This window comes from Lontra canadensis, unplaced genomic scaffold (genome assembly GCF_010015895.1).
Source record: "Lontra canadensis isolate GAN:19392208 unplaced genomic scaffold, GSC_riverotter_1.0 scaffold6, whole genome shotgun sequence".
Classification (NCBI taxonomy): Eukaryota; Metazoa; Chordata; class Mammalia; order Carnivora; family Mustelidae; genus Lontra; species Lontra canadensis.
The window spans coordinates 14,114,200-14,140,559 of record NW_022631000.1 but is presented as its reverse complement, the minus strand read 5'-3'; the positions used below and the strand labels follow the sequence as shown (position 1 = coordinate 14,140,559).

General features: G+C 45.8%; 1 protein-coding gene across 1 annotated transcript in view; it reads left to right on the top strand.

Moving 5' to 3' along the window:
- Positions 1-23,301, top strand: part of DRD3 (dopamine receptor D3) — a 39,622-nt gene extending 16,321 nt beyond the window's left edge. The window contains exons 3-8 of the mRNA XM_032852656.1: positions 935-1,047; positions 10,463-10,605; positions 17,631-17,827; positions 18,896-18,973; positions 21,307-21,652; positions 22,805-23,301. Of these exons, the coding sequence (XP_032708547.1) occupies positions 935-1,047; positions 10,463-10,605; positions 17,631-17,827; positions 18,896-18,973; positions 21,307-21,652; positions 22,805-23,001 (1,074 nt within the window). The 3' untranslated portion in view covers positions 23,002-23,301. The remainder of the gene's footprint in view (positions 1-934; positions 1,048-10,462; positions 10,606-17,630; positions 17,828-18,895; positions 18,974-21,306; positions 21,653-22,804) is intronic.
- Positions 23,302-26,360: the final 3,059 nt, after the last annotated feature.

The window sequence follows — 26,360 nt, the reverse complement described above, 5'->3', positions numbered from 1 at the left end:
TGCTACAACCTAAATTAAATTGCCTCAATTCCTGACTCTTGGTAAGCATTAGTGAGAGGAAGATTCAGAGCCTGGAAACCACGTGTAAATGCGTGAGGTCAGGACTGTCCTCCCTGGTGCTGTGAGTGGACAAGAGGACCTGCGCCCCTTTCCAATGACCTGTACCCACCTTTCCGCCCACTTCCTGGGCACTGAAGCTGGGGTGTTCAAGGCGGGCATGCTGGCACAGACTGATTTCACATAGGCTCTTACAGATACCATTCCAGAATGCATCCCAGCTTTAAAACAGAAGCCAGATAGATTTTCATTTTAGAGGTAAGTTTTGTGGAAAACGTGTCCTCAGCGTATTCTCTGGGTATAGGGTAGGCGCTCCGCTGTGCGGAAGGCTTCAGAAAGGTGGACTGGGCACAGGGCACACACCTGGCTCTTACCCAGGCTCTTTCACTACCTGTTGGATGTCTATGGGCCCATTGTTTAACCGTGATGAGCTTTAGTTTCCTCCTGAGGTTGAACTTGATCAGTAATTCTCAAACCCTGGTGAATGGGCGTGCGGGTGGAGGGGGCGCGGGGGCAGGGAGGGTCTGGAGGGGGTTTATTTAAAAATGAAAATTCATCGGCTCTGGATTCAGAGATTCTGACTCATTTGGCCTAGAGAAGCCTTCAGAAATGTGTGTCATTACTGAGCACCCTACTGTGGGCCACACTTTGAGAAACACTGGTGAATTCCAGCTCTAATGTTCTCGCATTCTGTGAATTTGTCCTTTCTTGGGTGACCATCTTGGGCTGCCCAGCACTCCCTCGGCCTCTGCCTGCCCTTGGCAACAACGGTGCCAAGCACAGGGAGGGCAGGTCCGCAGGTACAGGGGAGCCTCAGGAAGGCAGCCAAGATGACTGGGTCGCAGGGGACACTGACTGCCTTGTCTCTGCCGCTCAGGTGACAGGTGGAGTCTGGAACTTCAGCCGCGTTTGCTGTGATATATTTGTCACCCTGGACGTCATGATGTGTACGGCCAGCATCCTGAACCTCTGCGCCATCAGCATCGACAGGTAGGGCTGGAATTTCCCTGTGGGCAGGTCTCGGCTGCCAGGCGGCGTGGGACACCAGCCTGGGGAAGTCGCTCCTGCTGTTTGGGGCATCCGGGCTTTGCGTTTGAGGGCACTGGGGTCCCTGCCAAGTGGAACTCAGCCACCAGGACATCTTCTTCTCGCTCTTTTTCTTTTAAACTATGGTCTGCAAAAGAGAAGAAACTCCAGTGACAGGAGAAAAACAATCATCCCATAAGCTTTCCTAGGCTCTCCTTCCTCCCAGAGCCCTAGAGAGGATTCTGGCTTTACCTTTTCACCATCCTTTGGGGGCCTTGGTGATTCCTAATTGGGAGTAAAGGGGGACGGGGTCAAGGACAGAAGGGAAGCTGACAAGAGTTGGGAGGAAAATTTCCTGTTATTATTTTTTGTGTGTGTGGGTGTTTTGTTTTGTTTTGGTTTTGGTGACGTGGGGGAAGAAGGGAGGGAAAAGAGGAAGAAGGTGAGGAAAGAGAAAAGCGTGGGAAGACCTGCAAGGAAGGGAGAGATGTGGATGGGGAGAAGGGCAATTTTAGGAAGTATGGCTGTGATTTATTTATTTGGTTGTTTGTTTGTTTATTTATTTATTTCCTTCATAGAGTTTAAGGCAAACAAGTAAACAATGATGTCTCTTTAGAATAGCTTTTCGGTTGCTGGAGTGAGTGGATCTCTGTGATTGTGACTCAGATGCGGGGACATTCCACCCAAGTGGCATCGCTTTCCATCCCGAAGAACAAGGTGCCCTGGCCCTGGGCACTTCTGTTCCTCACTTTTCCTCTTGTCTACCTTTTCTCTCTCCTCTGCCCTTTTTCTCCCAGCAGCTCCATCCAGCCCCTCCTTAGCTTGAACAGGGGAGCCCAAACAAGGTCTGCCAGTCATTGAGAACTGACCCCACTGTGCTCAGGCTCTGACAGGCACTCACTCGTTCCATCTTCACAACAACTGACCTGCTACTATTGGCTTCACTTCCAACTTCTTAGGGGAACTAAGGAATTGACCTAAAGATACACCCCTTGTCTGGAGCAGTGTCAGCATTGGAATTCATGTCTATCTGACTCCAAGTTCATAATCTTGGGCTTTGTGCTAAGCCCCCTCAAATCTCCAGCTACACCCTTGAGATCTCCCCTGAGTTTCAAACCATATTACCACCTAGATGGCTGATTGGCTCCTCAAAACTTTAAAAGCCAAACCATCAAATCACCAAACCATCATCTCTTAATTGCCTTACAATCTCAGGTTTTGTCCCCTTCCTCTTCCTGATCTCCCATATCTAAGCAATCAAGGCTTCTAGACTTCATTTTTTGCCATTCCGCGCCCCCCTGCCCAATTTCCCTTTCTTACTATGCCTGCTTATTTTATGTTCCTATGACCTGTCACCAGACTTCTGCCGCAGCCTCCTAACTGGTCCTACATACCTCTCTCAGAATCATTTCCCCAGGACTAAAGTCCAAATGCCCATTGCCCTCCCCATAACTCTGCAATGTCTCTTTGGCCTGCAGAGTAAATATCAGAATTACCTTCACAGCCTAGGAGTCAAAGTTTTCTGCCGTATGGCCTCAGTCCATCTTTTCAATCTCATCTCTTTCTGGGTTGCCCCACATCCCTCTCTTTCTTCACGGTCTACCACACCTGCCCCTTGTGCCACGAAGCCCTTGCAAATTTCTACAACTTGATTCCGTCACCCCTGAATTCTCATGGTGCTTTCTCTGTAACTATCTCAAGACATCTTCAGTCTGCCTTTAACAAGAGGTCCTAGAGCAGGTCCTCCTCATTCCCCAGTGTTTGACCTTTGCAGGACCAGGGCCTTTGCCCTCTCTACCAATAGCCTAAACTCACTTTCATGTGCTGATGTGGGAATCTCAGACAATAACCAAAGGATGGACCCGAAAACCCTGCCCTCTAGTGATATACTGCAGGCGAATCAGTCAACCGATAGTCTCTTGACTTTTATCACTTGAGAAGCAGTTGGTTGCCTCCAGCTGAGAAGGAGAATTAAAGAACGTGTCCATAAGGCTGGGACTCATACCATTAAAGGATGTGTTTAAAAATAAAGGGAGATAGTCGCATGATTCTATAAATACCCCCCAAAACATTGAATTGTACACTTTAAGTGAATGAAGTGTGCAATACGTGAATTGTATCTTGATAAAGCTGTTTTAAAATGAAGGGATAGTTAGGGATTTTATAACATATTTAGCTCTCTGAGAATAGAACTCTGCTTAGAACATGTAAGATTTTTGTGTGATTTTTGGACACTTAGTACCTAAATATATAAGTGATATAAGAAGCAGATGGCCTCTGGTTTGCTTATCATCACCTCTCCCACCCCAAACCCGTACAGTAGTCCTAGCTCCTTATCACCTGTGAGTCTCCCTGCCGTGCCGGTTATAGACGCTGAATGAAGAATTTTAATCGGCACTGAGTGGTCCTTCCCTGAAAGTAGCCAGTGTTCAGAGTGCAAATATGTACCTTCAGAAAGAACACGAGTGAGTGGGTGAAGATCAGCCTTGGAGCTCCCAGGAGAGGCTGTGGGGCAGCCCCCTCCTTGCCTCCTGGTTCCTGGCCCTCCTCTCTACCCTCTTGAGATGGTGTCTCCGCTCTCCACCCCCACACACTCACACGCGTGGGGCTGGCAGGTGGGGCCTGCAGGCGAGGCTGTGCCCAGCACACGCATTTGGGAACTGAATTCAGCCAGCATTTCTTTGCAGACCTTGAGGTGGTCAGGAGAGGATGCGTCTTTCCAACTGCATTAGAGCACCTTCCCACAGGCGGCAGTCACACCTGACCTACTCTTCCATTTCCCACCACCGCCAAAAGAGTAAACCTCAAACTGGCTTCCATCCCCTCGAGGAAAAGCCCCAGAATGCATTGCCCTCACTACCTGAAATCTGGGGAACAAGACATACCTTACACCCCAGTGGGGAAGGATGTTTTCTTCTTGGCTTGTATGTCGCATGACCCCAGTCCTTACAAAACCTCAAGATGGAGCCTCTCCTCTGTTCTAGGAAGGAAAATCGGCCTTGGAAAAGCTGTCTCCATCATCCTTCAGGGCCGTGTGCAGTACACAGCATTAAATTCTGTTCATGAGATGCCAAATAGCTGGTCAACTCATTAAAAATGCAGTCATTCATGCAGACCTTTGGTCTGCACACAATGCTACTCACCAGTCTGACAAACTTGACCAAATGGATTCAGCATTTTTTTGGCCATGAAGCCTTGATATGTACTAACAGGGTAGTAAGAGCTTGGAAAGGAAACGAAATGATAAAAAGAGGTTTTGAAAGCAAGTAATACTATTGTCATTAGATTCTTAGGCATAGCCCTGGATGCTTGGATTAATGCTGCCTTTTCTTTTTTAAAAAAGCACCAGCCCCTCTTCCCCCCACCCCCCTTGGCTCCTTGCCTCCCCAGGGGGCCAGCCCCCTCCCCCAGCATCAGGGTCAGAACTAGCTTCGGGCAGAAGGCTGAGAAAGTGTCAGAGGAGGAGGACACGTCCTGAGCGGTGAGAATTAGAGTCCTCCGCTAGGGGCCCGGGAATAATGCAACCAAATTCATTCACCAGGGAGTTCTTTAAGTGGCTCTCAAATGGCACCCATCACACAGGCAAGCCTCCGCGTCTTTGCAGCAAGCACAATAGGTACCAGATGAGTCACAGGCACCTTGGATTTTTCGTTTGCATCTAAATAAGCACTTTATATTTGCAAAGGGCTTTCCAGTCATTTGCAAAAAGCTTTCTCCTTCAACAATTCCAGGAGGGGAGTCCACAGAACTAAAGATTTATTGAGCCCCCTGTCTGACCAAAGAAAAGGTGGTGAAAAGCAGCCCTCACAGAGCTCTGGGGCTCATTAAACCCAGGCAGGGAGTTAGACTCAGGCCCTCCCACCCAGGCCAGCCTCTCTCCTCCCCCACCACTAGCTTCCTGCAGGAGCACCCACGTAAGTCCCGCACACGCACACGCACACACCTCCCAGCCTAGGATAGGGCTTCAGGTGGAGGTCACGGTTCCGCCAGGGTCCTGAGACTTTCAGTAGAGTGACAAGCCTACAACCCACACCCCCCACCCAAACCCATCACAGGGGTCATTTATGCAGAACACGTTTGTGCAGAAATGTTACCTGCTGGAGGGGCTCCCACAGCCCGTTACACAGGTCTGGGACTGAAACAGGTGTCTCCTGACTCTCCCATGGTGGCAGTAGGAATGGGGCACCAAGAGCGAGCCCCTGGCCACACCAGCATCCGCCACTGTAGATGCTGCGTCCTTGGAGTCAAGGAAGTGTATTTCCTATGTCTTCGGTGTCCTGGGTCCTCCGGGCTAATCTGAACTTGTATGAGTCTAAAAACAGAAGCCATCCAATAGCTACCATTTCCGTAGCATGTACCATGGGCCAAGCCAAGAGATTTCATTCTTGGTAACCCTCACAGCACCCCCAGCAAGATAGGGGAATTATCCTCATTTTACAAGTGAAGGGTCTGAGGATAGATGGTGCCCAAATCACACCGCTGGTAGGTGCGGGAGTAGGAATACAGTCACCCTTTCTTCTGTAGCACGCTGCCAGACGCAGGTGCACCTACCACGCTCTGGGCCTCTAGTTCGGGAGCCCCCACTGCCTGGCTGCAAAACCTGGCTCTACCTCCTAATAGCGATAGGACCTCCGGCAAGTCAGTTAACCTCTCTGGGCCTCAGTTCCCTTAACTGTTTAGTGGAGATCATAGCAACAGAGTTATCACAAGGATGAAATGAGTTAATATTTTTAAAGCACGTCAAACAGCTGCTGGCCTATAGAAAGTGTTGTATACTTGTTGGTTTGGTAAATAAATACATTTAATGTTCCTTTTAATGCTCCCAGGAGCAAGGGGCAGATACTCATAAACCCGCTGATAGAGATAATCACAGATACATTGGACTAGCACAATAATATGACAATAATAATAATACTATTTTTTTTTTTTAATGCTTAATAGGTACCAGGCCTCGTGCTAAAAGTCTTCACAGAGATAATCTTATTCAATGTCCCTAAGAGCCCTATACGGCTGCATCATTACCCTCAGTGCACAGATAAGGAAATTGAGTCTCAGGGCAGCCAAATTCTGGCCCAAGGCCACGCAGTTAAATGGAAGAACTGGGATTCAGACACTAATCAGTCTGCTTCCAACGGCCACGGGCTTAACCACCTTGCAGGCTGCCAGCGTTCTGGCCAGGCCAGAGAGAGCCCGGTGAACTAGGAGCCCCCAGGAGAGGAGGCGAGGAAGCGAGAGGGGGGACGCGTGGAGTGGAACAGCGCGGCGAGCGCAGCGGCGGGACCCGGGAGGCCCAGCCCCGCCCTCGCGGCAGGCGGTCACCTGCGGCTCGTTCCGGAAGAGACCAGAGGCGGAGTGGCCTGCCTGGGTGCGGATTCAGGGTCCCCGCAGGCCTCCGGTACCCCGCCAGGCCGAGCCTTCCCTTCCTGCCTCCCCACAGGGCCGGGGGAGCCAGCAGGTGAGCCGTGAACTTCTCACCCGGCGGCGCTGGCAGCTCTCGCTGCATTAGGGTGCCCTCCGCTGGCTAGTTCCGGAACGGCACCTACGGCTCTGACCCCGCGGCTGGCTCCCAGGCGGGGAAAATCCTGCGTGTGGGCGAATTCGGGGGGGGGGGGGGGGCTCGTTTATTCCAAAAGTTTAATCGTGTTCAGAAAACAATACGAAAAAAAAAATGAAAGGTAACAGTAGTAAGTGTAGTTTCATCTCTCACTTCTTACCCAAGTTAACAGGAAATTTTTTGACAGAAATTTTCCTTAATTCAGACTTTTCCCAAATTTGCCAGATTGTAAGATGCCCTGGCTTGTTCAAAATGCACATTTCTGGGTTCCACTCTGGAAGTGCTTAATTAGAATAGCCAGGGCGTGGTCTGGGAATCTGTATTTTAACAGGACCTGCTGCTTCTCCCCCGCACCCCGCCCCCACTTAATAGCATCGAACTAATTGAGGAAGTTTCTGGGAATCCAAAGTACTCTCAAATAGAAACCACCCTTTAATGCCACCTGCCCTGAGGAAGCCCTTGTCCCCACAAGTCCTCAGAGACTTGACAGTGCCGTTGAGAGAGAGTGGGGCACACAGGAGAGACATGGGCCTCAATGGGGGGAGGGGGGGGACACCTGGCTCTTCTACCAGCTTTGGAACCTTGGGTTCATCAAGCAACCTCTCTCTGTCTCTGATCCCTCCTTTATAAAATGGAGCCAGGGGGCACTTGGGTGGCTCAGTCCTTAAGTATCTGCCTTCGACTCAGGTCATGATCCCAGGGTCCTGGGATGGAGCTCCCTGGTCAGTGTGAAGCCTGTTTCTCCCTCTTCCATTCCCCCTGTTTGTGTTCCCTCTCTCACTGTGACTCTCTCTGTGTCAATTAAAAAAATAAAATCTTTTAAAAAATAAACAAATGAAATAAAATGGAGCCAGCGTTGCCTACCCTGACTGAATTAAGGGGAGCTTCCAGGGAGTTGCTGAACGTCAACGCATACCTAGGACAATGTGCTCAGCGGCAGACTTGCAGCAGCTTATAAAGACTAGCAAGGGCTGCAAGGCAAAATTTTAGGAACTGGTTGAGCCAGGTATTAAACCTTTGGTGTAGCTTGAAATGGGCAACGGTGGGAGTATTTGCACCATGAAGATTGACAGATGGTACCAGTTAGGGCTGTTTTCAACTGAAGACCAGTTGTTAGCTATTGAGCAGCACACCACAAATGTATGGGGCAGTCAGCGTCTTTTTCATGAAAGGACATTAAGTAAATAGAAGGCTGGGCACAGCTGCAGGTCCAGAGAGAAGGAAGTGGGTCATACCTTTCCCTCCCATCTCCCAATGGCTGTTTGGTCACCATAGCCGTTTGGATTCAAGGCTCAGCCTCTCTTCCAAGGCACCTCAGGGATCACTGCTAGGGGCCAGATCTGACTCCAAGCCCCAGCCCACTGACCCAGCAGAGTTCAAAGTACCGAGAAGAGTGACAAGCCTAGAGGAATACCAGGTACGACTCGCCCACTCCTTGATCGCCAGGTTAGGGACTCAAGAGAGGATTTACAACGTTTATGCCTCAGAAAAGGGGAACCGAGATCTCACAGGCTGCTGCTGGGATGGATGGTGGGATCTTAATCTGAGCATATTAAATAAGGACCTCTGTTTCTCCCTCTTGAGAAAGAAGCCACCTCTGCCCCATGTCATGCTACCAAGGCCAAGTCTCGCAGAGTCCGCCTCCATCTCCTCCCTCAGAGCTGCTCTTGTGGGAATACAATTGCTAACACATCAACTCTAAGGCCAGGTGCACAAGAGGTGAAGATTTCGGCAGGCATGTGTGCCCAGCCCCTCCAGCCCAGGGTATGTTCTTCCCTTCCTCAGCCCCAAGCCTTGAGGGACCCAAGAGGAACTAAGGAGGATCCTGCTCTGAATCTGGCCTCTGGCTTCCCTGGACAAGGAGAAGACAAAGAAAACTTGAGCCTTTGTAGACACAGCTACACACACTAGAGTCCTTGAGCTTGGCTAGGATTCGAATTGTCCTCTTTTGTAGAAGGTCTTCGGATCCACAAGGCAAGCAATCAACAGCTTCTTACTATTAGTGGTGTGCAAGGACCTCTGAGGATTACCAAGGCTACAGCGTGATTTGAGTCATCAAGTAACAAATCATACTTGGGAACTCTGTCTCTCCACCCATGAGACAACACGCAGTTGTCTCATTATTGAACTTGCCCAGTGCCTTTTAAGGGCTTCCCTGATTAAGCCAGGCCCACCCAGGATAATCTCCCTTTTGATTCACTCGGTCTATTGATTAGTAATCTAATTACAGCAGTGATAGCACTTGATATTCTCAAGTTCAGCCTCCATTCAATGTGGGGAATAGTACAGGGCAGGCATCTTGGAGACTGTCTTAGAATTCTGCCTTTCTCAGACAATTATCATATGATATCCCTGATATGAGGAAGTTGAGAGGCAACATGGGGGGTTTGGGGGGTAGGAAAAGAATAAACGAAACAAGATAGGGTCGGGAGGGAGACAAACCATAAGAGACTCTTAATCTCACAAAACAAACTGAGGGTTGGTGGGGGAGGGGAGGGTGGTTGCATTATGAACAGTGGGGAGGGTATGTGCTATGGTGAGTGCTGTGAAGTGTGAACCTGGCAATTCACAGACCTGTACCCCTGGGGCTAATAATACATTATATGTTAATTTAAAAATTAAAAAAAAAAAAGAATTCTGCCTTTCTCAAGCATTTTCCTGCTGGGGGGCCCAGGATGGGGAGGACATGATGAAATCTACTTTTAGAGTCTGGTGGCAGGGACCAGCCAGGAGGCTATGGCCATCACAGAGAGCAGCTGGTAAGAAAGAGATGCAATAAACAATGAATAAATGGGGAAGATGTCATGAGTAGATGTACGGGACTAGCTTTCTTTCAGCTCAGTAGCTAGAAATGTGTGAGAGGAGTTATCCCAGAAAAGACAATGTCCCATAACACAAAGAACTGTGCATTGACCGTGGAAAACCGTGTGTTGTAGACCCAATGTTGGTGGCTCCCCCAAATTTGTATGTTGAAATCCTACCCCCCAAAGTGATGGTATTAAGAGGTGGGACCTTTGGGTGATGATGAGGTCATGAGGGTAGAACCCTCATGAACGAGATCAGTGCCCATAGAAAAGAGACCCAGGAGCTCCTTCACCCGTCTTGCCATGTGAGGTTCCTGTGAGAAAATAGCCATCTATGAACAAGGAAGTGGGCCCTCCCCAGACATCGAATCTGCCAGTGCCTTAATCTTGGACCTCACAGCCTTCTGAACTGTGAGAAATAAATGTTTGTTGTTTAAGCCTCCGAGTCGCTGGTATTTTTGATGGAGCCGCCTGAATGGACTAAGAGAACATGAAAACTGGGTTTTGAAATAAGTCTTCATTAGATATTACTCATCTCTATTTTTAAAATCTCTGCCACTTGGAATAGTTGTCACTAGGAGGGGTAGAATTTATATTAGGATACAAGCAAGAGTAAACATCCTCTTTGGGCCCAGTTCTATCATTATCTGAAATACTGTGGGAGAAAGTAAAGGCACACAGACCAGCACCCAGGGTCTTGGGGGTTCGGGTATGTGAGTACAAGTTTCAGGTATGTTGGGCCTCAACCACTTCTGGCAAAGGGGCCTGCTAGTGGCCCAGTCTGTTGTTTTACTAACTTTATTCTTCTTTCCCCCTGTCCCTGTTTAGGGAGTTCTTCACCCCTCTTAGCACAACCTTTCTCCATTTTCACTCAAACACCCTTTCTCTCTTTCTCCAACCAAACTCTTCTTCTCCTGTCACATGTAGAACCTCTTTGGTTCTCTAGGAACCTCTGTCCACTTTTGGAATGATTCCTCCATCCCTTCTCATCATGGCCATCCCTTCCCACTTCCTTTCCCAGGTACACCGCAGTAGTCATGCCGGTTCACTATCAACATGGCACGGGACAGAGCTCCTGTCGACGCGTGGCCCTCATGATCACAGCTGTCTGGGTGCTGGCCTTTGCTGTCTCCTGCCCTCTCCTCTTTGGCCTCAACACCACAGGTAACAGTGATGGCCCCTCTTACCGACACCCATGGGATTCACGGCACACTTGAGTGACTGTGAGCGCTTCTGAGCCTGGAAATTTCTGACCCTGATCAGCATACCTCATAATCAAATAAGGATCCCACAGACTGCAAAGCTTTGGGTTTTGATTCAAGTACAAAGCAGAACCTCATCAATTATTAGCACATAAATTTCTTCCCTGGTTAGTGAAAAATCTGGCCTCTCCTTGTTTTGAAAGAAATGTCATTGTACTTGTGGGAAGTGAGGGGCTAGTTAAAAAAATTAAACTATATTAATAATTCAGGTGAGATTTGCTAATGAAAAGATGACAATACATAATAGACTTACAATGCAAAATAACACTATAAAAGCCCTCAAATGGGATATATATTTCTCATTTTGTACTAAACAAAAATCACTTCTGGCATTTGGGAACTAGTATCCCTAAATTACTGAAGAGTGTATTTCTTATATCTTAATATACAAAAATTCTGGCCATGAATTCTGGCACATGGTACATCTTCTACTGGATGGATGGACAGATGGGTGGATGGATGGACATATGGATTAACAATGTGAATATCTGAGATATTTGGTTTTTTAGACCTAAGACATTGATCCAAAATTACACCTCATATGGAACAATGCCTTCTTTGGCTGTTTCATGTATATCTTTCAGCCTCAGGAATTTCACGTGTTGAATGAAAACTCCTGTAAGCACATATAATGAAGTTAACACTGAGTATTTGTGGAGAACTAATGGAGTCATGTTCTAGTGTTCATCTGGATTTGTTTAATGCCTACTATCTTCCAAGGTCATTAGTTTCTGGTGTAGATGTACAAGTCACACAGCTGTGTATTTATGTGTATACAGATATTATATGTAGCACATTGCATGTAAATATTGGCAAATCCTAGCTTATGAATAGTCATCAAAGAGTCATTTGCTGCCCAACGAGTCAAAAGTCAAAACACATTTGGGAAGACAGAGAGAGGCTCTGGAGTCAGAAAAGTTACATTCAAACTTCAGTTCTGCTACTTACCTGTTGTGTTCCTGGAACAAGCTACTTACCTTTTCTAAGTTTTCTTATTGATAACTTTGGGATAATAATACACTGAAGAATATACTTGAGCAAGTTAATTTTCAGCATTTTTTATATGCCCACCCCTGCATGTAAGACCAACAACTTCATTTCTAAAACCGCATGTTGTGTTTGAACTTTTTATAATATATGCCGTATTAAGGTATGTATCTCACGGTCTTTACTCACTACCTTCAGGGCTGTAACGAGACTGTGTATATCTTTACATGTGACTCAGGAGATTTTTTCAAAGCAAATTTCAGCTCTAAACAATGTTCACTTTAATCACTGACTAAAATCTGATGCTACGTGTGAAATAATTCCACCGTACTTGCTTCATAGAGCTTTTTTTCTGATTAAGTGAGGATTAAATTGGAATAACATATGTAGACCAGCCAAACACAGACCATGCGCTCAAGGTCAGGTTTCTTTGTCTGCTACATTGAAGGGTAGTTGAGTCATCCAGCTAATATTTGCCTAGTTAACTCAGGGAGTTCCTAAAATATAATGTTACTACCATGTTTGCATTTACCCTTTACCATTTGTTACTTTATTGTTTTCCCTGAATAACACTTTATACACACAAACAGGGTTGTGGACACACACATAGTCCCCAAAACAACATTCCCTAACACAACTCTTAAGAGGCTGCCTGGTATTGAAATGCTATTTTTGGTGGGTGTTAAATACGCTTTTTGGGTTCGTCTGCTAACTAAGCCACCTTCTGTATCTTAGTTTCTATATGAAAATACCTTAGTCTAAGTTGGACTCTGTAGTATGGGACTCACTACCACCAGTAGACCACTGCACCGCATACCCCTGGCCAGCAGCAAATCCCCACCAGCATTCAGTCTGTGGAGGGGCTCCTCTTATTGATTCTGGGAGGTTGGAGGGGCTGTTGTACTCATGCTCTCTCTCCCTCTCTCTCTCTCTCTCTCTCATACACACACACACACACCCTAGTAACAGTTAAAAACAGTCTCAAAATCTGACATTAGACCGAGTTCCCAGTTAATGTCAACATCTAAAGTGAAGATGAATGATGAGCTAATTGCAGTGTTGTTGCCACCAGTGAGATCATTATTATTCCAGAAACAAAACTCAGAAAACTGTCTTTCCAAAAGGATTTTCAAATATAGAATTGAGAAGGCAAAAAATGCCTGTGGCTTAGCATGTACACTCTCACTTCTCTCTCATCTCTTTCAATCTCTCTTACTTGAAAGATGTACATGATTTATTCTAGCACAACTTTTTCTCAGTCATTTATTTATTTATTTACTTACTTACTTACTTATTGTAGCAATTTCTATCCCCAACGTGGGGCTTGAACTCACAACCCCAAGATCATGTTCTTCTGACTGAGCCAACCAGGGGCCCCCCTCTCTCTTACTTTTAAGTTTATTAATAAGATTAATTAGTAAGCCCTCCATTTATTCATATATAGCCTCCAAGTGTCGGGTCCTTTGTAAAGTCCAGTGGATATTGGCTACCACTATTGTTGTGATTATTGTGTGTTAGAAAAGTTTTCTGTGCGTCAAAATTTAACTAGGCACCTGCTCCAGGAAAGGCGGAGCAGCAGCAGTTCTGCTGGTGGTTATAGAGTCCAGTGACCTTGTCCTAGAACACAATTCAGGGAACTGGTGAGCAGAACTCAAGGCGAGGAAGCCCAGACGTCCTCCTCTGCCTCAGTCTGTCCTTCACAGTACGGCTTCATTATCTTGAGGGATATGGGTTCCATCTATAAGGAAGTTCCTAAGTTCACGTGAAAGCCCAATATAAATGACTTCTCTCAGCCATTTGTTTCTCTACTCACCCTGCGAAAAGTAGAGGAGAAAAGGGCAGGATAAGGCCAATGACACCTGATATCGGAAGTGGCTGGATTTCCACTAAGCTGTGCAACACAGAAGAACTTTCTAGCAGAGCCCTTCTTAATGAAATGAGCTGCCCTATGGGATTGTATCAGACAACATAAGGCAGAAAAAAGTTGAACTTCAGTTTCCTTCATCTTGGCATTGTTCTTACTGTCTGAGAAAAGGGCAACATGAATTTCTGGAAATGCACATAAGGCAGGACCTTCGGTCACAGAGAGTGCCAAGGTTGGGGGGCCCTGGCTGATCAGTGTGGCCCCAAGCTCCCAGCAGAGACCCAGCACTAGCTAAACACCCCATCATTGACAGCATGGAGTACTGGTGCTAGAGGAAACTCTAAAAGTCCCTGAATGGGCAGCCCGATCCTTTCATTTCACAGACACAAGACTTATAGTCTTAATTTTCCTTTGAAACAAGGAAATGGAGGAGTACTATCTAGATTTGAGCAACGGAATCCCTCACCTGGCTTTCAGAACACTGGAGCTGGTGGAAGCCGGGTTGACAAAAGAAAATTAAAAGAGTAACAGGCTCATCCTGAATTCAGATGCATCAGGCTCTCCTGTCTCTGGGAAAGGTGGGTGGGTCTCTGGGAACAGGGTGAAGACAAATCCTTCCATGAGCTTTAAGCTCATGAAACTGTTAAGTCAACCTGCTTTTGGCCTTGCCCTTCGCATCACTGTGGGTCTCACGTTCCCAGGCTAGTCCACAAAAGCCTCTCTCACCCCTTTGTGGAGCCAAGGATTTTGTCACCCAGCATGGTGCCTGGAACACAGTAGGTGCTCCATAAACTTTTGTTGAATGAGTAAGTGGTTGAGTTCTTCTTATCATCCTTTCTTCCTTCAGTGTTAAGATTAGTTGGCCTAAACATCCAACATCTCAGAGAATGAGGCGTGACCCTCTGGCTTTCCCCACTGTCTTCCAGCCAGCGACTGCTTATGTGCTCATTTGTCCGTTTGTCTCCTGTATTCGTCATTCTTGTATTCATCCCATAGCTACTGTACTAGTAGCACAGTTCTGTTTTGGTTAAATAATCAAGGCAAGGCAGCTCATCACCCGGGGCAGGGGGCCTCATTGCCTTCACCACCTCATCTGGGACTCAGCGGAGAGAAGCTTCCAGAATTGCTACCCTGCCGACAGGACACATACCCAGACCAGTCCCAGTGGGAGCCGGGGCAGGCCCTCACTCACTGGTTACCAGCCTCCTGGGTCACTTTACCCACAGGCAGACCTCGCAGGACTTTGTGGCCTGGAGAAATTATGGGAGAGACCACAGAGCTCGATCTAAGGATGGGCAGCATTTTACTCAGATAAGAGAGGAAGGAAGGGATGACTGTGCAGGCTCAGTGATTGTGAAAGAGCTCTGTGTTCTCTCTTCACTCTTTCTCATGTGTTTGCTTTCGATATTTTAATGGAAAAATAAATACTTGCCCATGATAAAACAGAAGGTATGGGGATCCGTAGACACACATATAGGTAGGTCTCCCTTCTACCCTAGATCATTAGCTGTCCTGTGACCCTCTCTAGAAGCAAACACTAATAATCGTAAAGATAATGCTTGAAACAAGTACGCATACACACACGTGTGTGTGTGCATGTGCCGGTGTATCCACTTTCTACTCAAATGGAAGCATACTATACCCGCTTTTGCTCCTGGCTTTTTAAAAGTAGGCATGAGTACCTTGGGTATGAAGGAGCACACTCGTTGCGATGAGCACTGGGGGTCCATTGTATGTCAGTGACGAATCACTAAATTCTACACCTGAAACTAATATTACACTGGACCTTAACTAACTGGAATTTAAATAAAAACTTGGGGGAAAAAAAGTCGGAGTTAATATATAAAATCTAGAGGTCAGCTTCCCAGAACCCAGAGGAGGGTACGGAAGGGTCGAAGGTATATCTGGAGGGACGAATGGGACGTACCCCAAACATCAGCAATGGTAACCAGACAAATAGTGGGAGGCATCTATCCCTGCCCCCCTTCTCACTAGCAAAAAGTGCTCAGGCCTCTCCTCAGAGGAGGTGTTTAAGTCACGGTCAGATGCTGACCCCAGGTGAGCTGATTTCAGGAAGAGGGCTGATCACTGCCTACACGAGTCCTGATAGGTTCAGAAAGACCAGCATCTGCCACCCTGTCCCACCTCCAACCCTGTCTCCCCCAGAACACCAGAAAATGTCCATCTGGTGACCACTGCTCGAAGTTTTATAAGCCATTTCCTAAAGGATGCTGACACAGACTTGGCGAGACGATATTAATTTTTCCTGAATTTTACCCTCCTCCCAAAAAGATCAAAAACCTTGGGAGCAGCTCCTCAAGATCCTCGTGTGAGTGCTCTCATTAAAATGCCTCACTGAGAATGGAGTACACTTTTTTTCTTAAATTATTAGCCTTTGCTCCTCTCCCTCCCCTACAGATAGTGTCCTTTGTAAGTCTCTCTACAGGTTTTCATTCCAAATGATACCTTGCCTTTTAAGTTCAAACAGCTCAGAGGAGGTATATAATACATAGTCATAGTAAAGAATAAATAGTAATAATAATAGCTACCATTTTCCCTCATTTAATCTCACAACCCCTCCATGAGACCTTATTTTTATCCTCCTTTTCAGATAATGAAGCTGAGGCCTGGCGTAGTTAAACCATGTGCACCAGAGTTAGTAAATGGCAGACCTGGGTCTCCTACCCCAGACCTGGCCTCTGCCTATCTCAGAAGACCAAAATGCAAAATGAGGGGCCCATATGGCTGGCTGCAGCCCTCTCCTCACTAGCTTGCTTCTGTGGCTGTATCCTCCAAGGCCAGATCTGGGGTTGCTGAGAATCCCCTACCCTTTATGAAGAGTGGTTGGGTGTCCCAACAGCTGTTGCTGACAGTGCTGGCCTCCCAGTGATAGAGGGGAGTCAGTTATCGTAGTAGATGGAGGTGAATCAAAATCACAGAAAGAACGTTGGTTTTAAGGTCAGAATGACTGGAGAAACAGATCTAGGCTGGGCCCCTTTCAGACTGTGTGGGGTGCTGGGCCATTTATTAAACCTCTCTGAGACTTAACCTGCTTATCTGAGAATAGAGTCAGTAATAGCTCCTGTGCCACAGTAATTAGGTGAGAGGATATGCATCAAGTCCTTGGCACACCATCTGGAAGATACTTGTTTTCTTCCCTTTTCTCTTCCAGACGAGGCACATTACAGGCCTTATTCTGGACACTGAAGGAATTTCAACACCTGGTAGCAAAAAAGGCAAAACCACAGGGACCCTCTAAAATATAGGGACAGGTGCATTTCAGGACACAAAGCAGGGACGAAGGTGCTCCTCATTTCACATTGTCCACAGTGACAATCTCCCTCACAACCCTCTCCCCACCCTACCCCTGACCAGTCCTGAGATTCCCTAAAAAATAGAATTTCCTGCCTTCAGCCCCGACCTGCCCTGGACCTCAGGTTCAAATTGGAGATCTGGCATTCTCAACAAATGCCTCCACACCAGCAGGAGCTTTTCTGGGGAGCTGCCTCACTCCCGGGAGCCTCTGGCCTGTTGCTCTATGACACTCTCCCCAGCCTCCCGGGCCACGTTCCTCCATGACACTGAACACAGCACTCAGGAAGACGCCTGCCTGTCTAGACTGAGCCCTTCAAGGGCAGACATGTTTGTAGTCCCAGTGTAGAGAGCGTCTGGCATGTAATCGCTGGGTAATTTCCTTTTTAAGGGAACTGTGAACAGCACAAAGATGAATTGGACCTTCTCCCTTCAGGGAACTGACAACATAATATCCCCGTCCCCACAACTTAACAGGCAGCCGCGTGGGCTAACCACAGCGAAGAGGCAAGGCAAGGGCTGTGGGACACAGAGGAAGGAGGAGCTGCTCCTGACTGAGGAGCTGGTGAAAGCCACCACAAACGAGGCACATACGACCTAAGACTCAGTGAGGGGGGAGGTGGGTCCGGCACCCTTGCTTCCCCATGTTCTGTGTGGATTAAATGGCTGAGACACCACACATGGTATGGGGTCATTTTGTGTGCTCCTCACTGATGTCTCATATTGGCAAACTGCTTTGTTTTCTTCTTTCCTCTCACTCACAGGAGACCCCAGTGTCTGCTCCATCTCCAATCCTGATTTTGTCCTCTACTCTTCAGTGGTGTCCTTCTACCTGCCCTTCGGAGTGACTGTCCTCGTCTACGCCAGGATCTACGTGGTGTTGAGACAGAGGAGGCGGAAACGGATCCTCACTCGACAGAACAGTCAGTGCATCAGTGTCAGACCTGGCTTCCCTCAACAGGTAAGCCCCTCAGAGGGTCAGAGGGAGAACAGTGCCCGACCCCATAGCTTCCTAGCCTTGTGTCCAGAAGTCCTTGCTTCTGCTCGTGCTGCCACATCGGAGACACACATCTCACACCCACCTTCGAATCTGCTCGTATTGGCTCTGCTTTAGAGTAGGAAATCGAATCCAGAAAGTACATTGTGAGTCTTCCCTAGAGCTCACACTGCTTGGCAAGGTGATAGGATAGTTTCTGGATGTCTTCTGTTTTCCATCGAAGTTCTTCATTGCCCCCAAATGTCCAATGGTACAAATGTCACATTGATTGGCAGCTGTAGGGTGGCAGCTGTCCCGTGCATTGCTGGTAGATCCCCAGGATTGGCTTTTGAGCAGACCACTTATTCCAAGAATCACCTGGGCCCATAGAAAGATCTTTTTCTTACTAGATGTGTCTCTGTGTCAAGGGGCTGACCAGCTTGGGAAATGGAGTGCTGATGATACGTGTTATTGGGCCTTTCAAGGCTCTGAAAAGGAGCTGCTTCAGCACTGATCTTCCATTTGCTTTGATCTGGAAAGTCAGCTCATCCCCGTGTCCAGCACATGCTTGCCATCTGCTAGGGAAGGGTCAGCAGGAATATTATACAGCATCTGCCTTCATAGAGTTTAGAATCTAGACAAGCAGATAGAGCACCCCTCTACCCGAAGTTAACTAACAGCCCCAGGATGTTTGTGGATTGAGATGAAGACAATTAAGCACCAAAATAGAAGTGCCACAGAGGTTATGAGAGAAAAGGTCAATATGATCAGGAATTGGCTTCATAGACAGAGTGAGAACTGAATTTGATGTTGAAGGCAGGTCCAGTGCGGATGCCCAGATTAACCTTTAATGGACCTGAGTGAGAGTCAGTCTCTCAAAATTGATGTCCCACAGTTTGGATAGAACAAGAATATTGGTTCCCATGAAATAGGAGGTAACGACCTGAAGCTGAGGATATGGACAAACATTAAGGATATTTGAAACATCGTCATCTATATGGTTCATCCATGGAGACCTTAACCTACAACTGTCTCTCCTTCAACCCACCCTAGTCTTCCTGTCTGAGGCTGCACCCCATTCGGCAGTTTTCAATAAGGGACAGATTTCCATCAGATGCCACTGGACAAATGGTAAGTGAGCCATGTATTTGGTTACAGGAGAAATATAAGATACCTTTTCTCAACACTCTGACTTAACTTGCTTCCACTTTCACCATAGAATGGAATAGTCCCAATGTTATACTTGTATCTCTTGTATATAACAAATATGAGATCCTGATTTGAGCTTCAGAATAAGAATCACCAAGTGATCTACAGAAAGCGTGATCTACAGAAAGCATATCACTCTTGAGCTAGATCTCAATGACTGGAACCAGTGACACTTGGACATGGTGTGAAAATGCCATCCAGAGTCACCTGGCTAGAAGAAATAGGGTGTCAATGAAACACACATGGGCAGAGCCAAGAAAAACACAGAAGAGAGGCTAATGTGAGACTTTCAAGTGTCCTATTTCCCACTATATATGGGGGAAAACCAAGACAATTTCATGGTCACCCTTATCCTTGTCCTTTCAAGAATTCAAGCCAGCCCTGCCTCCCCAAGCAAGGTGAGTGCAGAATGGAGGCATTAGAAGATCAATAAACCTCTCCCTGAACTCCAAGCCACTATTAGGAATAAAATTTTAAGAACTCATTCTGAGTTTTGTCCCGTCTCTGTACAGCCAATTAACCACTTTTTACACAGTCCTGGTGTAGCAGAGAGTCTTACTGTAAATCATTTTTTTAATAGGTAAGAATGTTCAAGTTGCCTACAGCAGATCTAAGGTCTGAGGAGGCTCCAAGCCCAAAAGGAAAAAAGCAGAGACTACCAAAGAGAGAATAAAGAAGCAAGAGGCTGGCATTGCCAGGAGTTTGGAGAGATTGGTCTGTCCTACCATCTGGGAGTGGAGGTTTCTGCCAGCCAGACCCAAAAGAATCCAGTGTTTCTTCATGCCAGCCATGGAGATAGTGTTGAGGGCTTGCAGAGAGCTGAAAAATATACTCACCAATACACAATCTGGGAAGGATCACTTTGAGCTCTGTGATTTCTTGAACTAAGGAGAGAATAATGAGCATTCTTGGCTGTTGACACTAACATATAGAAAAAAGAATTTACTGGAAGGATACTAAGTAGCTCAGACTCAGTGAGAAGGTTGGAGAATAACTTCAGATGATGCTGTTCATGCCTAAGGAAGAACCAGGTTGGAAGACTTGGAACTCATATCACTGCTAGACAAATTCTCAAGTGTCCCTGCTTCACCAGCTCCAGTTCAAGGTCTTAGGTGCAAATTTCTAATTGGCTGGGCTTAATTTATGTGCCAGAGCTCTAGATGTCTGGTAAGGGTGTGTGGAGAGTGAATATATGGCTTTTATACCTTCAGTAATGGGAGCTAAGGGGTCCTGCCTGCTACTGGAGATTGATATAGTGTCTGATTCTTCAAACACGGAAAGAAGTTTAGATGTTGAGCACACACACATCCCCACCAAATAACCAGAAATGTCCACATATTCTCAGGGTCTACCCAACCTAAACCAAAATTTCCCAACTTCTTTTCTGTTTTACAAATGAGGTTCAAAGGTATTTAATTAACTTGCCCAAGGGTCCTTCTAATAAGTAGGAAAGCTGAGGTGAAAATCCTGGGTTTTCTTTTTTCTTTTCTTATCTTTTCTTTCTTTCTTTCTTTTTTACTTTTTATTATGGAAATTTTCAAAAATAAAAAAAGCAGAAAGACAACTAACTCAGGGCCAATTAACTCATGCAATTAACTCATGGCCAATCTTATTTCATTTCATCTGAACTCCCCCCTACACTCATCCATGCCCATTGGATTCTTATGAAGCACGTCTCAAACCTCATAACATTTCAGCAAAAATATTTCTGTAAGACTCTCTAAGGAATACTTTATAAAATGTATGACCATAGTACATAACCCTAAGCAAATAAGTAACTCCCTATTATCATTAAATATCCAATCAGTGTTCACCTTATTCCAATTGTCTTACAAGTCTTTCATAGTTTATTTGACTCAAAATTCAAATAAGACCCATACTTTGCAACTGGTAAATGCTATTGTTGTTGTTGTTGCCATTTATTTGTTGAAAAAAACTGAGTCATTTGTCTAACAGAGTTTCCCACATTCCAGATTTTGTGATTTACATCTTAGTAGCATCATTTCATGTGTTCCTCTGTATATCCAGCTCATTCTAACTCAAAAAGACCAGGCTATACTCCTATACTACCCTCCTCAAGGGGCCTTTGTGATTCTCAAATGTTCTATATCTGGTAGGTATTTTTTAGTTGTGAAGTCAGAAGCAGATTTCATGTACCTTAACTTTTCATGATCCCACACTCTCAGATGTGCTCTCCGGAGGTTTCACAGAATGATGATTTTCTCTAACTTCTTTGCATGCCCTTTCCTTTTCAGGAGCATGCAGAAGATAAACAGTGTCCCCAAAAATGTCAGGATCCTCTCTTGTCCCACCTACAGCCACTCTCCCCTAGCCAGGCACACATGGAGCTGAAGCGTTACTACAGCATCTGCCAAGATAGTGCCTTGGGGCGACCCGGATTCCAAGAAGCTGGGGGAGAGTTGAAAAGGGAGGGGAGGACTCGGAACTCCCTCAGCCCCACCATGGCACCCAAGCTCAGCTTAGAGGTTCGAAAACTCAGTAATGGCAGGTTGTCAACATCTCTAAAGCTGGGGCCCTTGCAGCCTCGTGGAGTGCCACTTCGGGAGAAGAAGGCAACCCAGATGCTGGCAATCGTGCTTGGTGAGTTTGGATCATGTTGAGTTGGGTTGAGTTGTGTTGAATTTGGTTGGGTTAGGTTGAGTTTGGTGGAGCTGGCAGAGGGTACTAAGGAAACACATTTGTCAGAAATGGAAATCCAACAATGGTAATATTTATAAATGCTTGAGAAGGGTTTGCATATCAATGTTAACTCTGGGGAAAATTAAAAAGACCTGGGCAGAAATTATGAAATATAAAATTGAACATGTGACCTAACTGAACTGCCTTTATTCATTGTATTTGTTGTCTATCCCGTGAAATTAAAATGGATAAATCAAACAATAAATAAGATAATAATTCAATAAAAGTGTCTCGCATATATTGGATATTTAATAAAGGCTTACTTATTCTAAAATATTAAGTGAAAAAATAAGGATGCAAAAAACTGCTGTCATATGGTGTGATAACATCTAGATTATTTCAAAGACGGAGAAAGAAAAACATGAAAATTAATTCACCAAGATGTCAAAAGTGATTGTCTTTGAGTGGTGGGTGGTTATTTTTCTTCTTTCTACTTTTCTGTATTTACCAAGTTTTCCATAATGTACAAAATCAGGGTTCATTTTTATAGTAGAAAAATAGAAAATGTATTTAAAGAGAAAAAGTTGATAAATCACAGATAGCATGTAGAGTTAGTGAAGACAATTCAACCTGTTCACTGCCATTGACAAACCTTCCTTTCTCATGTCTCAGGGACTCTATGAGGATAACTGGATGTAATCTCAACAGCAGGAAACGTCAGTCATGTCTTTAAGGTCCTCTTCCCTGTCAGTGCCTAGGGTCATGTCTTGCACGGCTAGACATTAAATAAATATTTAAATTGAACTGAGTAGAAAAGACTAGTCAAGAGCTACCTAAATATCAAACTAGAAAAGTTGACTTAGGAACAAAGGCCTGAGATGAATCAAAGATGTAAACATGTAATTTTCTCATCCAAAAAGAAAAGGAAAGAAAGAAAGAAAAATGAGGTGGCTAATCACACCTCCTTCATAAGGTTGGTGTAAAAATTAAAGGGGCATGTACAATTCCAGCATGATGGCTGGCACAAAGTAAACAACGGTGAGTCATTTTCATGTTATAACACAAGGAGTAAGCAAACCCCTGACCCAGTTTCTCTCTTCTTTTGCAACCCAGGGGCCTTCATTGTCTGCTGGCTGCCCTTCTTTTTGATCCACGTTCTCAATACTCACTGCCAAGCCTGCCATGTGTCCCCAGAGCTTTACAGCGCCACCACGTGGCTGGGCTACATGAACAGTGCCCTCAACCCCGTGATCTATACCACCTTCAATGTCGAGTTCCGTAAAGCCTTCCTCAAGATCCTGTCTTGCTGAAGGAGAGGAGAGTGGACTCCCTGTGCCCACCCTTAGCTGACAGGCCATCAGGCCATTGGCCAGGGCCCTCTCAGAACGACAGTGCTGTGTTCTGTGGCGTGAGATAGGAAGACGACTCCTGGAGCCAGGACCTCCCTGAGTGGCAGATTTAACCAACTGCTTCTTCCTAAACATAATGTTCTACCTCCCCAGCTAAAATCTGACTCCATCCTGGCAGTCTTCAAGTGGTTGGGAGGTCCCTGAGTGACAAGCAATAATTCAGAAAGAAGCTCCAAAAACATGACTCTATACACACACACACACACACACACACACACACACACACACACACTTGTCATCAGAGGCATGATTCATCACAGTGATGGAAAAATGAACAGATATAATTGTCAACTCGCCAGGGGTCCTTGAAATCTCAGCCAGTAAACCATTGCAGAATAGCCGGTTTCTCTTCCTTCAAGCCTCTACTTAAAGCAACAGGCTGACTTTGTGCAGTTGTGGGCCCATACCCTTGTGGTCATTCCTTTTGTTTGCTGTATGCTGAATTATAAGGGCACCTTATTCTCTGTAGAATCTGGCTGCAGCTGATGAGAGAAATTCCTCACCCCGTGGGAGATATTGTCCCACATTGGGACCTGGGCTTGCTTTCAAACCTTGCTACCCCTGCCCTGTAGCTCTCACTAAGAAGGTCCTCTGGCTCCATTCCTGTATTCTCGGAGAATCAACTCCAGAGTAATTTGGGATGAGGATGTTAAGGAAGTGGCCACTCCCACTATAGAATCACTTTAAACTCTATGGTTCATAACATGCCTTAGATATGCTTTTCATAACACTATAAGGTTTTCCTACCCAGGCATCTTCATCTCCTACTTAACAGAGACCCAATACTTTCAGACCCTAAATCCATTAAGTCTTAAGTGTCTACAAAGTTCCAGTCACTTCCCAGGCTCTGGATCGATGACAATGAAGAAGACAGGTCCTGCCTACCACCTGCTTCTGTGTTTTTTCATTCACCTGTAAGGGTAGTAGGGACTCCCCTAGACTGTCAGAGGACCTCAGCAGGCAGGGTAGCTGTCCAAAGATGTTACATGGACAGTCTTCATAAAGGCCTAGTGCAGAGTCTGCACAGGGCCGCTCCAACAACTGAAATGAAAGGCATAATAGAAATATTGTGTCAATGTTATTCAAAATTGCAGTTAGAAGGAACTTGAATATTCTCACCACTTCCCTTTTCACCTACAGAAGCTATTTCTCATTGCCTAGAGAATCCAGGTACAATTTATGGATAATTTATGAAGTGTTATCATCTTGAACTTCAATAAATTTACTGTGAAGAGCTGTTAGTGCACAGGTGTGACAGATGTCCACTGCAATGCTGGTAAAATTTTGAAGTACACAAGAACTTTACAAAGAATCCAAGGCTTCTTTGCCCCATCTTTATTCCTCTAACCCTTAAGTGTGTAAGAAGGAAATTTATACCCCCAGTAACTTAGTTACCTGTTACTCCTGAATGCTTTTAATGCCAGCATTTTTAAAATGTCATTGCCTAAAATAGTATTTATATTGTAAGTCTGGTGGAAAAATTCTGTGTGCCTGCTAGTTTCCTGTATGTACCTCATGCCGTCTAGCTCAAGGGGTTTATCCGGCAAGCAGAACAGGGGACTATAACTGTTACATATCTGAAGAAGTAAAAGTACATGATTCCTAGGATTTTCCATGCAAAATAAACAGAAAACAAGTAGGACAGTGGGTTAAAATTAATAAAATTCCATGTCAAAGTGAGAGTTCTAAAAATAAAAACATAGACAATGTCAGTATTAATATATTTATGAAAAAGAAGGATGGCACATATTGTGTATCCTTCCTTTCCATCAAGTCATTAAAACCTTAGGATAACTTTAAGAGAAGATAAACTCAGTTTTGGAGATGAGGAAACAGGCTAACAGGCCAAGGTCACACACATTCAGTAACTGGCAGAACTGGGGTTCAAGTGTACGTCTACCTGATTCGCAAGCCCGTGCAACTAACCGCTAGGATACACTGCCTTCCACCAGAGAGGGAAACGGGTGGGAGAAAAAGACGAGGAGAAAAAAACGGAGCCAGGGTCCAGGGAAGATCCTCAGACTGCCTGACCTACCTCCGCCCCTTAACTTCCTGAGGCGGCCTGCCCAATGCAATGCTCTCACTCTCCTGCCACGTTTAACTTCTAAAACGGTCACACAGCAAAGTCATAATCTGCTTGTATAAAACCAGGTGACAGACCTTGGAGAGCATTTGGTTCTACTCTCTCCTTCATTTATATAAAAGGAAGCGGAAGTCCAGAACAATTGTCCCCATTGGCTAATGACAGATAAGAGTGCCAATATACTGAACTCTTCTATAAAAACTATAAACTCCATATAGATATAAGGAGAAAGTCATCCTGTCACCTTCATCCTTAAACTGAGGGGCATCTTTTCCCTAGACAGCAGCCTCTTATCCCTAATCTGAGACAACATCCCTTTCCCAGAATTTTCTTCTGGTCCAGGAAGAGCCTTCTAGAAGAATTCCAAGCACTCTCTTCAGCTCCTTCAGCCTGGGAGTCTTCATTCTACCACCTCTGCCTCTGTAGTTCCCCCTTGGGCCAGCACTTAACCTCACAGCTTGCTACTTTCAGAGCCAACGTGGCGAAAAGTTCCAGGAGAGACGCTGGCCTGAACGAAGCAAGGCAGAGTTCTTGGGGCAAACCTGTTCTGTGCCCTAAAAAAAGGCCTCAGGGCCCGCCATACTATTTGGGTGAAATGCAAATAGTATGGAAATCCAGAGAGATTACATCCAACATTCAACTCTAAATCATAAGTAAATATTTTCTTCTTTTAAAACACCATCCTCTATACTCCTTTCATCGACCATGTACTAAATCAACTGCTTATTCAGTAAATACTGGTTTACCACCTTCCCTGTGCCGGGCGTGGTATAGTGCTGGGAAACGTCATCAAGGGAGACAGGGTCCCTGCCCCCAGTGCTTGTAGTACAGTGGGGAGGTCGAATTTGTGTGTACACTGATGACCTGCTTTTTGTCTATAGTAAAGGGATTTCGTGGTTTTTGGAAGTCCTCTATTCAGCCCTAAAGAGGCTTCCCAGACAAGTATTGTCAGGGTTAAGACACAATTAAGAAGTACGGAGGGTGTTCCAGGCAGAGAAAAACAAGCAAGGAGCACACAAGGAATCTCAAATAATTCCATCTGGCTGTAGAGAGGAGACCATAGGACAGGAAAGCAGAGGGCCTCATCCTTGGAGACCTCCTCCAGTTCTGCACAGGAGACAACTGAGTTAGTGGTGATCCCACTTGCCGAAAACCTCTAGATCTTCCCTCCACTTCC